At 42.7% G+C, this 13,909-nt stretch overlaps 1 protein-coding gene across 4 annotated transcripts in view; it reads left to right on the top strand.

Annotated features, from left to right (window-relative positions):
* The window catches only part of LOC139531520 (semaphorin-5A-like), a 360,002-nt gene that overhangs the window by 223,989 nt on the left and 122,104 nt on the right, over window positions 1–13,909 (top strand). For all 4 annotated transcript variants that reach the window (XR_011666374.1, XR_011666375.1, XM_071328026.1 and 1 more), the window contains exon 14: window positions 523–666. Coding sequence is in view for 2 of the 4 variants with exons in the window: in XM_071328026.1 (XP_071184127.1) it covers window positions 523–666 (144 nt within the window). In the remaining 2 variants the exon portion in view is untranslated. The remainder of the gene's footprint in view (window positions 1–522; window positions 667–13,909) is intronic.

Consider the following 13,909-nt stretch of genomic DNA (forward strand, 5'->3'; position numbering starts at 1 on the left):
TTTGTCTGTCTGTCTGTCTGTCTGTCTGTCTGTCTGTCTGTCTGTCTGTCTGTCTGTCTGTCTGTCTGTCTAACTGATTGTCTTTAGTAATGTCTGTCTGTCTATTGTTTTGTTCTGTCTGTCTGTCTGTCTATTGTTTTGTCTGTCTGTCTGTCTGTCTGTCTGTCTGTCTGTCTGTCTGTCTGTCTGTCTGTCTAACTGATTGTCTTTAGTTATGTCTGTCTGTTTATTGTTTTGTTCTGTCTGTCTATTGTTTTGTCTGTCTGTCTGTCTGTCTGTCTGTCTGTCTGTCTGTCTGTCTGTCTGTCTGTCTGTCTTTCCATTGGTATATGTCAGTCATTCCATCTGCCCTTTGCTCACACAGATACTGAAAGCATTCAGTTCATGTTTAGAATAATACATGAAATACAGTGTATATTTTATTGGATAGCAGAAACATTAACTGAATAGCAAGCGTTCTATCTTTATCTACACCTCTCACTCTGTGTGTGTGTAACCTTGTGTTCTGTGGTGTCTCCATAGGAATGGTGTGTGGAGCCCCTGGAGTCTGTGGATCCCCTGTAGCACCAGCTGTGGCATTGGCTTCCAGGTCCGACAGAGGTCCTGCAGCAACCCCACCCCGCGCCACGCAGGACGAGTGTGTGTGGGGCAGAACAGAGAGGAAAGGTACGGGACACACTCGTACATTCATACACATGTACAAACAAGCACACACAGCTACACACACACACAGCCACGTACACACATACACACACAGCCACACTCACATACAGACAGCCACACTCACATTCACACAGCCATAAATCCACACCAATTATCCAGAAACAATCCCCCTGCTGGTGTGAGTGTAACAGAAGTCTTGAGTCCTTCATCCATTAGCCAGTCACACATTGTAATGTGAAGCATGGGAAATATGACTATTTTTTCCTCATAATGGCTTCAGTCTGACTTCAGTCTGACAGTCAATTAAGACAGAGAGAGGAATGTTTTTGAGCCCCTATCTGGGCTCCACACAGACGAGGGAGGCTGCCCTCCTTGTAAAGCTCCAGCTCTGCTGCTTTGGTCTGGAATAATCCCCCCCAACCAGATGTTGTGAAGGTTTCTAAGCAACCTGCAATGCCCTCTGAAAAAATGAGATTTAGAAGGAGGAAAGAAGAATGGAGAAGAAGAGAGAGAAAGGAGAGAGGGAGGTGAGAAGGAGAGAATATGGAAGAGTGCAGGTTGTTGGAAATAAAACTTTTTTACCTGAAACTTTACAACAAAGTCAATAATAATATGAGAATAACTTCAGACAGATTCCTTAGTGTCTGGGTACTTTGTTACTGGGTAAGAACAAATTCTTATTTGCAATGACGGCCCACACCGGACGACGCTGGGCCAATTGTGCGCCGCCCTGTGGGACTCCCAATCCTGGCCGGTTGTGATACAGCCTGGATTCGAACCAGGGTGTCTGCAGTGACGCCTCTAGCACTGAGATGTAGTGCCTTAGACCGCTGCACTACTCGGAAGCCCACATAATGAAGCATTTCAATTAACTTGGCCATTCTTTATATGGGGTTCTGGCTTCTCTTGTTCTACCCGGGACATCACAGTGCTAATTTCATTGACCACCTTTGGATATGCTAGGTAAAGTGCCGCCTTATCTCAGTTCACTGGTCACGATGGCTACACCCACCCGCAGCACGCGCTCCAGCAGGTGTATCTCACTGATCATCCCTAAAGCCAAAACCTCATTTGGACGCCTTTCCTTCCAGTTCTCTGCTGCCTGCGACTGGAACGAATTGCAAAAATCTCTGAAGTTGGAGACTTTTATCTCCCTCAACAACTTTAAAAATCTGCTATCCGAGCAGCTAACCGATCGCTGCAGCTGTACATAGTCCATCTGTAAACTACCCACCCAATTTACCTACCTCATCCCCCATACTGCTTTTATTTATTTACCTTTCTGCTCTTTTGCACACCAGTATCTCTTCTTGCACATGATCATCTGATGATTTATCACTCCAGTGTTAATCTGCTAAATTGTAATTATTCGATTTATTGCCTACCTCATGCCTTTTGCACACATTGTATATAGATTCTCTTTTTTTTCTACCATGTTATTGACTTGTTTATTGTTTACTCCATGTGTAACTCTGTGTTGTCTGTTCACACTGCTATGCTTTATCTTGGCCAGGTCGCAGTTGCAAATGAGAACTTGTTCTCAACTAGCCTACCTGGTTAAATAAAGGTGAAATAAAAAAATAAAAAAAATAAATACACACAGAGCGGCTTCAATTAGCACTGACGTGAGAGGTGTCGAAGCCCTTGAGCCGAACAATGGCAGGAGAGTCACACAGTCTACCTCAACCAAATGCAGAGGGCTTTGAAGCCGCCTCCCGCTGTTCAGAGGTCATTAAAATACAGTACCCTCTCTATGTAAAACATGTTAAGACATGAAGAGTACAAAATTAAACTCCTTATGGAAAATCAAGAGACACTTTTTGCTGACTGTTATAAAAATGGGAACATAAGCAACTTCATCTTCCGAAAGGTTGCTTGATCGAATCCCCGAGCTGACGAGGTGAAGGTCTGTGGTTTTGCCCCTGAACAAGGCAGTTAACCCACTGTTCCCCTGAACAAGGCAGTTAACCCACTGTTCCCCTGAACAAGGCAGTTAACCCACTGTTCCCCTGAACAAGGCAGTTAACCCACTGTTCCCCTGAACAAGGCAGTTAACCCACTGTTCCCCTGAACAAGGCAGTTAACCCACTGTTCCTGGGCCGTCATTGTAAAATAAGAATTTGTTCTTAACTGACTTGCCTAGTTAAATAAAGGTTAAATAAAATAAATTCCACACAGACCATCCCCTGGCATAACACAGTGCTATATTAACACACTACCCCTTTATTAAGAGGGGGGGTGTTACCGATGGGTGGAAACTCAGGATACTAGACAACGAGGACTCTGAGTCAGGAAATGTGAACGTGTACAAATCTCGAACAGTAATGGTACAGGGCAACCCCAAACAGTTTCACCTGGACTTTCACATTATCAAAGAGAGAGCCCAGCAGGAGAAGCTCTCTCTTGAGAAAGATACCCCCACCCCGAGCGGGTCAGACCTGAACTCTTCATTATACAACCCCACAGATGAGGAACCCCAAGCAGAAAGTCAACCTCCCAGCACAGAGTACCACCCCCTCAATGAAATGAAGGATAAATACATCCAGCTGGAGGTAAGGCAGGTGGAGCTGGAACAAGAGGTGAACACACTCGTCAGCACAAAAAAATCCTCCAGCTCAACAACACCGCCTCAACCAGAACCCGGAGAGAGACATATCTGCACTCTGGACTGTAGTGAGACAACTTCAACAGGAGAAAGAGCAGGAGCAGAACAGAGCACTAGAGGAGAGGATCAGACTGCTGGGGGAGAGGGTGAGGGGGATGGCGTGTGACAGAGAACAACTCATTAGAGAGATGGCCACCCCCGCAGAGAAGCCAGCAGAACAGCCCACCTCAGCTCCCGACAAAAGTCTTGACACCACAGCAGAACAGTCCAACCCAGACCCTGACCACATCGACATCACAGCAGGACAGACAAATGAAGAACCCCAAGCCCAGGGGTTCCCACCACCTCTCAGCACCCCCCCTGTCAGCCACCCTGATAGCCCTCCTGAAAACCCCCCCCCCCCCCCCCCCCCACACCCACTGAGGACATACACAAGCCACAGATTCCACTCCATATGGACTCAAATGGGAAATATATACAAGAAAATAAACTTTTTCTCAAACAGTGTCTAAAATCTGGTGTCCAGTCACCCAGTTTTCCCTAGACCTTTTGTCTGAGGACCAACTAGGGTCACCTAGCCACATAATAATACACCCAGTTTTCCCTAGACCTTCTGTCTGAGGACCAACTAGGGTCACCCAGCGCCCCCTAGACCTTCTGTCTGAGGACCAACTAGGGTCACCCAGCCACATAATAATACACCCAGGCACAAACGACCTGAGAGCACAGCAGGAACGGGTGGCCACAGCACTCAAAGGAGTGATTGAAAAAGCTTCTTCTACTTTCCCCGACACACAAGTGGTTATCTCCACCTTGCTACCCCGAAAAGACTTCCACCCTGCTACCATACAGCGGGTAAAAGTATTTCCCTTGACTGAGCCTCAAAACCAAATGTTGAGACATCAGCTGATGTAAGAAGGGCTATATAAATAGATTTGATTTGATTTGATTTATCTGGCCCACCACTCCACCCTGGATTTGAACAGCCTTTATGACCAGGTCCACCTCTAAAAGGCAGCAGTACCCTACAGTACAACGCCCTCAAACTCAGCCGCAACACTTGACACAGGAGCAACAGATCAATAGACACAGTGCCCAGACCAGCGAGACACTCTCCCAGACCGGCGGGACCTCAACATGGAAGTCACACATATGCCCAGGCCGTGAGCAGGCAAACAGGCCCAACCCCCACTCTTACATTATCCCAGGCCAATGGCATGTACAAGATACTCAGCAGGCTCTGCTCACACTTACTAGCCTGAGGCCAAAACACACGACTAACAACATTGGACACTTTATGGAACACAAAGCCTTCACTATCTCATCCTGGAATATACAAGATCTGAGGTCATCTGCCTTTGGCCTAAAGAGCAGGAACCTGGACTTCATCAAAGAAATCGGAAATACAGACATTGTCATTCTACAAGAAACATGTTATAGAGGAGATGGACCCACTGGTTTCCCTCTAGGTTACAGAGAGCCGGTAGTCCCATCCACCAAACTACCAGGTGTGAAACAGGGAAGGGTCTCAGGGGGCATGCTAATTTGGTATAGAGCAGACCTAACTCACTCTATTAAATTGATCAAAACAGGAACATTTTACATTTGGCTAGAAATTCAGAAGGAAGTTATCTTAACAGAGAAAAATGTCCTCCTGTGTGCTACCTATATCCCCCAACTAGAATCCCCATACTTTAATGAAGACAGCTTCTCCATCCTGAAGGGGGGCCCTGGGACATGTACTAGTCTGTGGCGGCCTAAAAGCCAGAACCTACCTGGAGGGGACATCATTCCCTCCCCCATATGCCCCCCTAGGCACAACTATGACAACATAACCGACAAAAACAGGTCACAACTCCAGCAGCTCTGTCGCACGCTGGGAATGTACATAGTCAATGGAAGGCTTCAAGGGGACTACTATGGTAGGTACACCTATAGCTCATCTCTTGGCAGTAATACTATAAACTACTTTATCACTGACCTCAACCCAGAGTCTCTCAGAGCATTCACAGTCAGCCCACTGACACCCCTATCAGACCACAGCAAAATCAGTCTACTTGAACAGAGCAATACTCAATCATGAGCCATCAAATCCAAAGGAACTGAATAATATTAAGACATGCGATGAATGGAAGGAATGTGGTGTAGAAACCTACCAAAAAACAATTAGGCAAAAACAAATTCAATCCCTTTTAGACAACTTCCTGGACAAATCTTTCAACTGTAAAAGTGAAGGTGTAAACTTGGCAGTAGAAAATCTAAACAGTAAATTTGACCTCTCAGCTTCCCTATCAAATCAAAAGACAAGCAGAACCCATTGGATTCTCCAATTACATTGAATGAACTACAGGACAAAATACAAACCCTCCAACCCAAAAAGGCCTGTGGTGTTGATGGTTTCCTTAATGAAATTATAAAATATACAGACCACAAATTCCAATTGGCTATACTTACATTCTTTAACAATTTCCTTAGCTCTGGCATCTTCCCCAATATTTGGAACCAAGGACTGATCACCCCAATCCACAAAAGTTGAGACAAATTTGACCCCAATAACTACCGTGGGATATGCGTCAATAGCAATCTTGGGAAAGTCCTCTGTGTTATCATTTCCAGCAGACTTGTACATTTCCACAGTAAATGTACTGAGCACCAATGTACTGAGCAAATGTCAAATTGAGAAACCAAAACAAAGGCAAAATCTTCTCATGCTTTGTTGATTTCAAAAAAGCTCTTGACAATTTGGAATGAGGATCTGCTATAAAAATTGATTGAAAGGGGTGTTGTGGGGAAAACAAACCACATTATAAAATCCATGTACACAAACAACAAGTGTGTGGTTACAATAAACACAAACATTTATTTTGAGGGGGTGAGACAGGGATGCAGCTTAAGCCCCACCCTATTCAACATAATATGTATCATCGAATTGGGGAGGGCACGAGAACATTCTGCAGCACCCGGCCTCACGCTACTACAATCTGAAGTCAAATATGTACTGTTTGCTGATGATCTGGTGCTTCTGTCCCCAACCAAGGAGGGCCTACAGCAGCACCTAGATCTTCTGCACAGATTCTGGCAGACCTGGGCCCTGACAGTAAATCTAAGTAAGACAAAAATAATGGTGTTCCAAAAAAGGTCAAGTTGCCAAGTTGCGATACCCACTAATTATCAAAATCCAGAAAAGAGCCGTTAAATTCCACAACCACCTAAAAGGAAGCGATTCCCAAACCTTCCATAACAAAGCCATCACCTACAGAGAGATGAACCTGGAGAAGAGTCCCCTAAGCAAGCTGGTCCTGGGGCTCTGTTCACAAACACAAACACACCCCACAGAGCCCCAGGACAACAGCACAATTAGACCCAACCAAATCATGAGAAAACAAAAAGATAATTACTTGACACATTGGAAAGAATTAACAAAAAAACAGAGCAAACTAGAATGCTATTTGGCCCTAAACAGAGAGTATACAGTGGCAGAATACCTAACCACTGTGACTGACCCAAACTTAAGGAAAGCTTTGACTATGTACAGACCCAGTGAGCATAGCCTTGCTATTGAGAAAGGCCGCCGTAGGCAGACATGGCTCTCAAGAGAAGACAGGCTATGTGCTCACTGCCCACAAAATGAGGTGGGAACTGAGCTGCACTTCCTAACCTCCTGCCCAATGTATGACCATATTAGAGAGACATATTTCCCTCAGATTACACAGATCCACAAAGAATTCGAAAAAAAATCCAATTTTGATAAACTCCCATATCTACTGGGTGAAATTCCACAGTGTGCCATCACAGCAGCAAGATTTGTGACCTGTTGCCACAAGAAAAGGGCAACCAGTGAAGAACAAACACCATTGTAAATACAACCCATATTTATGTTTATTTATTTTAACTTGTGTGCTTTAACCATTTGTACATTGTTACAACACTGCATATATATAATATGACATTTGTAATGTCTTTATTGTTTTGAAACGTCTGTATGTGTAATGTTTACTGTTCATTTTTATTGTTTATTTGACTTTTGTATATTATCTACCTCACTTGCTTTGGCAATGTTAACACATGTTTCCCATGCCAATAAAGCCCCTTGAATTGAATTGAATTGAATTGAGAGAGAGAGAGAGAGAGAGAGAGAGAGAGAGAGAGAGAGAGAGAGAGAGAGAGAGAGAGAGAGAGAGAGAGAGAGAGAGAGAGAGAGAGAGAGAGAGAGAGAGAGAGAGAGAGAGAGAGAGAGAGAGAGAGAGAGAGAGAGAGAGAGAGAGAGAGAGAGAGAGAGAGAGAGAGAGAGAGAGAGAGAGAGAGAGAGAGAGAGAGAGAGAGAGAGAGAGAGAGAGAGAGAGAGAGAGAGAGAGAGAGAGAGAGATGTTGTGTATTGAGATCGGAGATCAATTTGACCGTAAAAGAAATTAACTTTTACTGCCTCAGAAACCCGGATCCGGGAGCACCCCCCACCCCCCACACACTGATTAGCATAGATAGCATAGCTTCAGAAGTAGATAGTAGCATCTAAATATCATTAAATCACAAGTCCAAGACACCAGATGAAAGATACAGATCTTGTGAATAAAGCCACCATTTCAGATTTTTAAAATGTTTTACAGGGAAGACAAAATATGTAAATCTATTAGCTAAACACGTTAGCAAAATACACCACTATTCTAACTCCATCAGTTTCTTACTCCTTCAGGTGCTATCACCAATTCGGCTCAACTAAGATATTGATAGCCAATAACCTATAAAAAAAACCATCAGATGACAGTCTGATAACATATTCATGGTATAGGATAGTTTTTGTTAGAAAAAAGTGCATATTTCAGGTAGAAATCACAGTTTACAATTGCACCGACCATCACAAATCCACTAGAATTACTAGATAGAGCAACGTGTATGACCAATTTACTCATCATAAAACATTTCATAAGAATAGACAAAGCATAGCAATGGAAAGACCCAGATCTTGTGATTCCAGACAATATTTCAGATTTTCTAAGCGTTTTACAGCGAAAACACAATAAATCGATAAGTTAGCATACTACATGTGAAAACGTTACCAGAGCATCGATTCCAGCCAAAGAGCGCTATAACGTAATCACCGCCAAAAGATATTAATTTTTTCACTAACCTTCTCAGAATTCTTCCGATGACACTCCTGTAACATCATTTTACAACATACATATACAGTTTGTTCGAAAAGGTGCATATTTAGCCATACAAAACCGTGGTTACACAATGAAAATACTAGGAAATCAAGCCTCAATATGTCTGACGTCATCTATCAGAGTGATCTAGTTTAATTAAAAGCTAATCATATACTTGACTAAAAAATACAGGGTTGACAGGAATCGAAAGACAAATTAGTTCTTAATGCAACCGCTGATTTACATTTTTAAAATTATCCTTACTTTTCAATACAGGGTTGGCCAAGTGAAGCTATACAAAACAAAATGGCGAAAAATGCGTTTAAAATATTTCGACAGAAACACGGTTTATCATATTAAATATTGCTTACTTTGAGCTGATCTTCCATCATATTCTTGGGCAATGTATCCTTTCTATGTTATAAACGTCTTTTGGTCGATAGATGTCCTCTGTCCTTCGAAATGTCCACTAACAACGACCGAGACCGCGAAACGTTCCCAAAGCTAGAAAGTGCACGACAAATAAATTCCTCAGAATCGCACTAAACGGATATAAATTGCTATAAAACGTTTCAAATTAACTACATTATGATGTTTTTAACAACTATAACGACTGAAAACATGACCGGAGAAATATAGCTGGTTAGAAAACGATTTGGAACGAGACAGGTCCGATGGCCTTCACGCTTGAGGCGCACGTTGAGAAAGAGGGGTCTCTGTACATTTTTGTCATTTATAATGGCTGTGAACGTCCCATCGAGTTCATTGAAAACGTGATGACGTACAGACACCCAGAGGAAGACGTAGGTAGTGTCGGTTTCTTCATAGCATTCACTGTGGCCTTATAAACAGACCCCAGATCAGAGGTAAAAATTTCTGAAATCTGAACCCTGTCATGAAAAGTGCTGTAAAAATTGTTCTGTACCACTCAGAGACAAAATTTCAACTCCTATAGAAACTATAGACTGTTTTCTATCCAATAATAACAATAATATGCATATTGTACGATCAAGAATTGAGTACGAGGCAGTTTAATTTGGAAATGTAAAAAAAAAAATAATGCTAACAGCTCCCCCTATTGACAAAAGGTTAAGCAAAAGTGTAAAAAAAAAGGAGAAAGGTAAACAACTCAAGTTTCCATAGTGATCGAGAATCTGATGTTACTGTAAAAAAAAATATTGTGTAGATTTTTCAAATGTTCAAGGGCCCTCCAGACTGCGACTTTCCCTGTCCCCGCAATGACTGTATATATTAATGGACAAAGCCATCAATTATGTGACACCATATACTCCTACTTGAAGACTCAATAGCGCATTGGAGCAGGCGAAGGCTGTCTCATGGAGACACACAAGTGTCGGAAAGTATTCAGAACAATTAACTTTTTCCACATTGTGTTACATTACAGCCTTATTCTAAAAATTATTCAATAAAAAAAAATTCATCAAGCTACATGTTTTCAAATTTACTAGAAATTAAAAAACAGAAATAGCTTAATTACATAAGTATTCAGACCCTTTGCTATGTGACTCGAAATTGTGCTCAGGTGCATTCTGTTTCCATTGATCATCCTTGAGATGTTTCTACAACTTGATTGGAGTCACTTGTGATAAATTCAGTTGATTGGACATTATTTGGAAAGGCACACACCTGTCTATATAAGGTCCCACAGTTGACAGTGCATGTCAGAGCAAAAACAAAGTCCTAAGGTTGAAGGGATTGTCCGTAGAGCTGTCAAAGCACAGATCTGGGGAAGGGGACGAAAAATGTCTACATCATTGAAGGTCCTCAAGAACACAGTGGCCTCCATCATTCTTAAATGGAAGACGTTTGGAACCACAAAGACTCTTTCCTAAGGGCTGGCCGCCCAGCCAAACTGAGCAATCGGGGGAAGTGACCAAGAACCCGATGGTCACTCTGACAGAGCTCCAGAGTTCCTCTGTGGAGATGGGAGGACCTTCCAGAAGGACGACCATCTCTGCAGCACTCCACCAAGCAGGCCTTTATGGCAGAGTGGCCAGACGGAAGCCACTCCTCAGTAAAAGGCACATGACAGCCCACTTGGGGTTTGCCAAGGCACCTAAAGGACTCTCAGACCAGGAGAAACAAGATTCTCTGGTCTGATGAAACCAAGATGGAACTCTTTGGCCTGAATGCCAAGCCGTCACGTCTGGAAGAAAACTAACACCATCCTTAATCTTGACACTACAGGGGGTGCTGTTTCAACTTGGACATTTATCGTTCCCAAATTAAACTGCCTCATACTCAATTCTTGCTCGTACAATATGCATATTATTATTACTATTGGATAGAAAACAATCTCTAGTTTCTAAACCCGTTTGAATTATGTCTGTGGGTGAACCAGAACTCTTTTTGCAGCGAAATTCATGACAGGAACTGCGAAGGTCTGAAAACGAGGCTCTGTTCTCAGATCAGTTTAAAGCTCTGTATGTATCCTATGGGTCGACATGAACTGCACCCGCCTTCCCCTGGATGTCAGTAACCAATGAGAAGTGGAATGGAGTTTCTACGTAGTTCTCAGAGCTTATAAAATGCCAAGGAACGAAGGGAGCTCTCTTTTCGACGTTCGTCATTGCGCAAAGCAAGACCTCAGGATGGCATTTTGAAACGCTCAGTTATCGACCTATTTCCTTAGTATTGCGTTTTGAAAATTTGGGCATGTTGTGGCCACATAGCTATTGTTAGCTGCTAATTCCGAAGTTGAAGACAACGTTTTACAACCAAGCAACGATTCTTTTGGACAAAGGACCACTTGCCCAAGATTCTGATGGAAGCTCGTCCAAAAGTAAGAGCTATTTATGATGTTATTCCGTATTTATGTGGAAAAATGTAAACGGATTTGTCCGCCATTATTGCGGCACTAGTCTGGCTGTAACGCACACTGTGTGTCTAGTAACGTTAATTTTAAAAATCGAACTCAGCGGTTGCATTAATAACTAATGCATCTTTCATTTGCTGTCCAACCTGTATTTTTTAGTCAAGTTTACGATTATTTATTGATTAGATTAGGTGCCTTTCCAAGATGGCGCCGGCCAGAATGCATGACCTGTTGCCACTGATCACATTGTATAACCACGATTTGTGCTGCTAAATATGCACATTTTCGAACAAAACCTATATGCATTGTGTAATATGATGTTACAGGACTGTCATCTGATGAAGTTTATCAAGGTTAGTCCAAAATTATATACCTTTTGCTGTATTGTTACGATCGCTAACCTGTGCTGCTGGTAAATTGCTTGTGTTTCTGGCTATTGTGCTAAGCTAATATAATGCTATATTGTGTTTTCGCTGTAAAACACTTAAAAAATCTGACATATTGGCTGGATTCACAAGATGTTGGGCTTTCATTTGCTGTACGCTGTGTATTTTTCAGAAATGTTTTAAGATGAGTAATTAGGTATTTGACGTTGGTCTCTGTAATTATTCTGGCAGCTTCGGCACTATTTCAGATTGCAGCTGCAATGTAGAACTGTGATTTATACCTGAAATATGCACATTTTTCTAAAAAAACATATGCTATACAATAAATATGTTATCAGACTGTCATCTTATGAAGTTGTTTCTTGGTTAGTGGCTATATATATCTTTATTTGGTCGAATTTGTGATAGCTACTGATGGAGTAAAAACTGGTGGAGTAAAAAAAGTGGTGTCTTTTGCTAACGTGGTTAGCTAATAGATTTACATATTGTGTCTTCCCTGTAAAACATTTTCAAAATCAGAAATGATGGCTGGAGTCACAAGATGTGTATCTTTCATCTGGTGTCTTGGACTTGTGATTTAATGATATTTAGATGCTACTATTTACTTGTGACGCTATGCTAGGCTATGCTAGTCAGCTTTTTTACTGTGGGGGGTGCTCCCGGATCCGGGTTTGGGAGGAATTAGAGGTTAAGGTGAAGAATGGTGGTGGCAGCATCATGCTGTGGGGATGTTTTTCATCGGCAGGTACTGGGAGACTAGTCAGGATTGAGGTAAAAATGAACGGAGCAAAGTACAGAGAGATCCTTGATGAAAACCTGCTCCAGAGCACTCAGGACCACAGACTGGGGCAACGGTTCACATTCCAACAGGACAACAGCCCTAAACACACAGACAACGCAGTGCAGGACAACACAGGAGTGGCTTTGGGACAAGTCTTTGAATGTCCTTGGGTGACCCAGCCAGAGCCCGGACTTGAACCTGATCGAAGATCTCTGGAGAGTCCTGAAAATTGCTATGCAGCGACGCACCCCATCCAACCTGACAGAGCATGAGAGGATCTGCAGAGAAGAATGAGAGAAACTCTCCAAATACAGGTGTGCCAAGCTTGTAGTGTCATACCCAAGAAGACTCGAGGCTGTAATCATTGCAAAAGGTGCTTCAACAAAGTACTGAGTAAAGGGTCTGAATACTTATGTAAATGTCAGTTTTTTGTAATACATTTGCAAAAATGTACAAAAAACTTTTTTTGCGTTGTCGTTATGGGGTATTGTGTGTACATTGCTGAGGAATTGTTTTTATTTAATCAACGTTAGAGTAAGGCTGTAACGTAACAAAATGTGGAAAAGTCAAAGGGTCTGAATACTTTCCGAAGGCAATGTACTTTTTGAATCATGATTATCTTCGAAAAAAGTATATATTTTTTGCGAAGAGTGCTATTTACCAATTTACCGTAATGGGGGGCCCTGTTTTTCTGGAAACAATGCCTGCAATTGTGGCTTTAATGAGAAGGGGCAGTCGTTTTCCCCTGCCCCCCATCTCTCTCTCCTTATCTCCCTCCCTCTTACTTTCCTTGTCCCTCTCTCCCTCTCTGCTTCTTTCAAACTACCTGCTCAGCTAATCAAACACCTTGTGCCGGCCCTGCGATGAATGGTAGAGATGTGTTATTGAGAGAATCCATTAGGATCCTACAGTAGGGCTTGGTGATTTTACACTCTGTGGAGGAGACACGTTTTAATGGATGAAATATGCTGTGTCACTATCACTCTCTCCTAAAGAAGAGAAGGGTCTGTCAGAGAAGAGAAGGGTCTGTCTGTTTAGAGAAGAGAAGGGTTTGTCTGTTTAGAGAAGAGAAGGGTCTGTCTGTTTAGAGAAGAGAAGGGTCTGTCTTTCAGAGAAGAGAAGGGTCTGTCAGAGAAGAGAAGAGAAGGGTCAGTCTGTCAGAGAAGAGAAGGGTCAGTCTGTCAGAGAAGAGAAGGGTCTGTCAGAGAAGAGAAGGGTCAGTCTGTCAGAGAAGAGAAGAGAAGTGTCAGTCTGTCAGAGAAGAGAAGGGTCAGTCTGTCAGAGAAGAGAAGAGAAGGGTCAGTCTGTTTAGAGAAGAGAAGGGTCAGTCTGTTTAGAGAAGAGAAGGGTCAGTCTGTCAGAGAAGAGAAGAGAAGGGTCAGTCTGTTTAGAGAAGAGAAAGGTCAGTCTGTCAGAGAAGAGAAGAGAAGGGTCAGTCTGTCAGAGAAGAGAAGAGAAGGGTCAGTCTGTCAGAGAAGAGAAGGGTCTGTCAGAGAA

This window comes from Salvelinus alpinus, chromosome 10 (genome assembly GCF_045679555.1).
Source record: "Salvelinus alpinus chromosome 10, SLU_Salpinus.1, whole genome shotgun sequence".
Taxonomy (NCBI): Eukaryota; Metazoa; Chordata; class Actinopteri; order Salmoniformes; family Salmonidae; genus Salvelinus; species Salvelinus alpinus.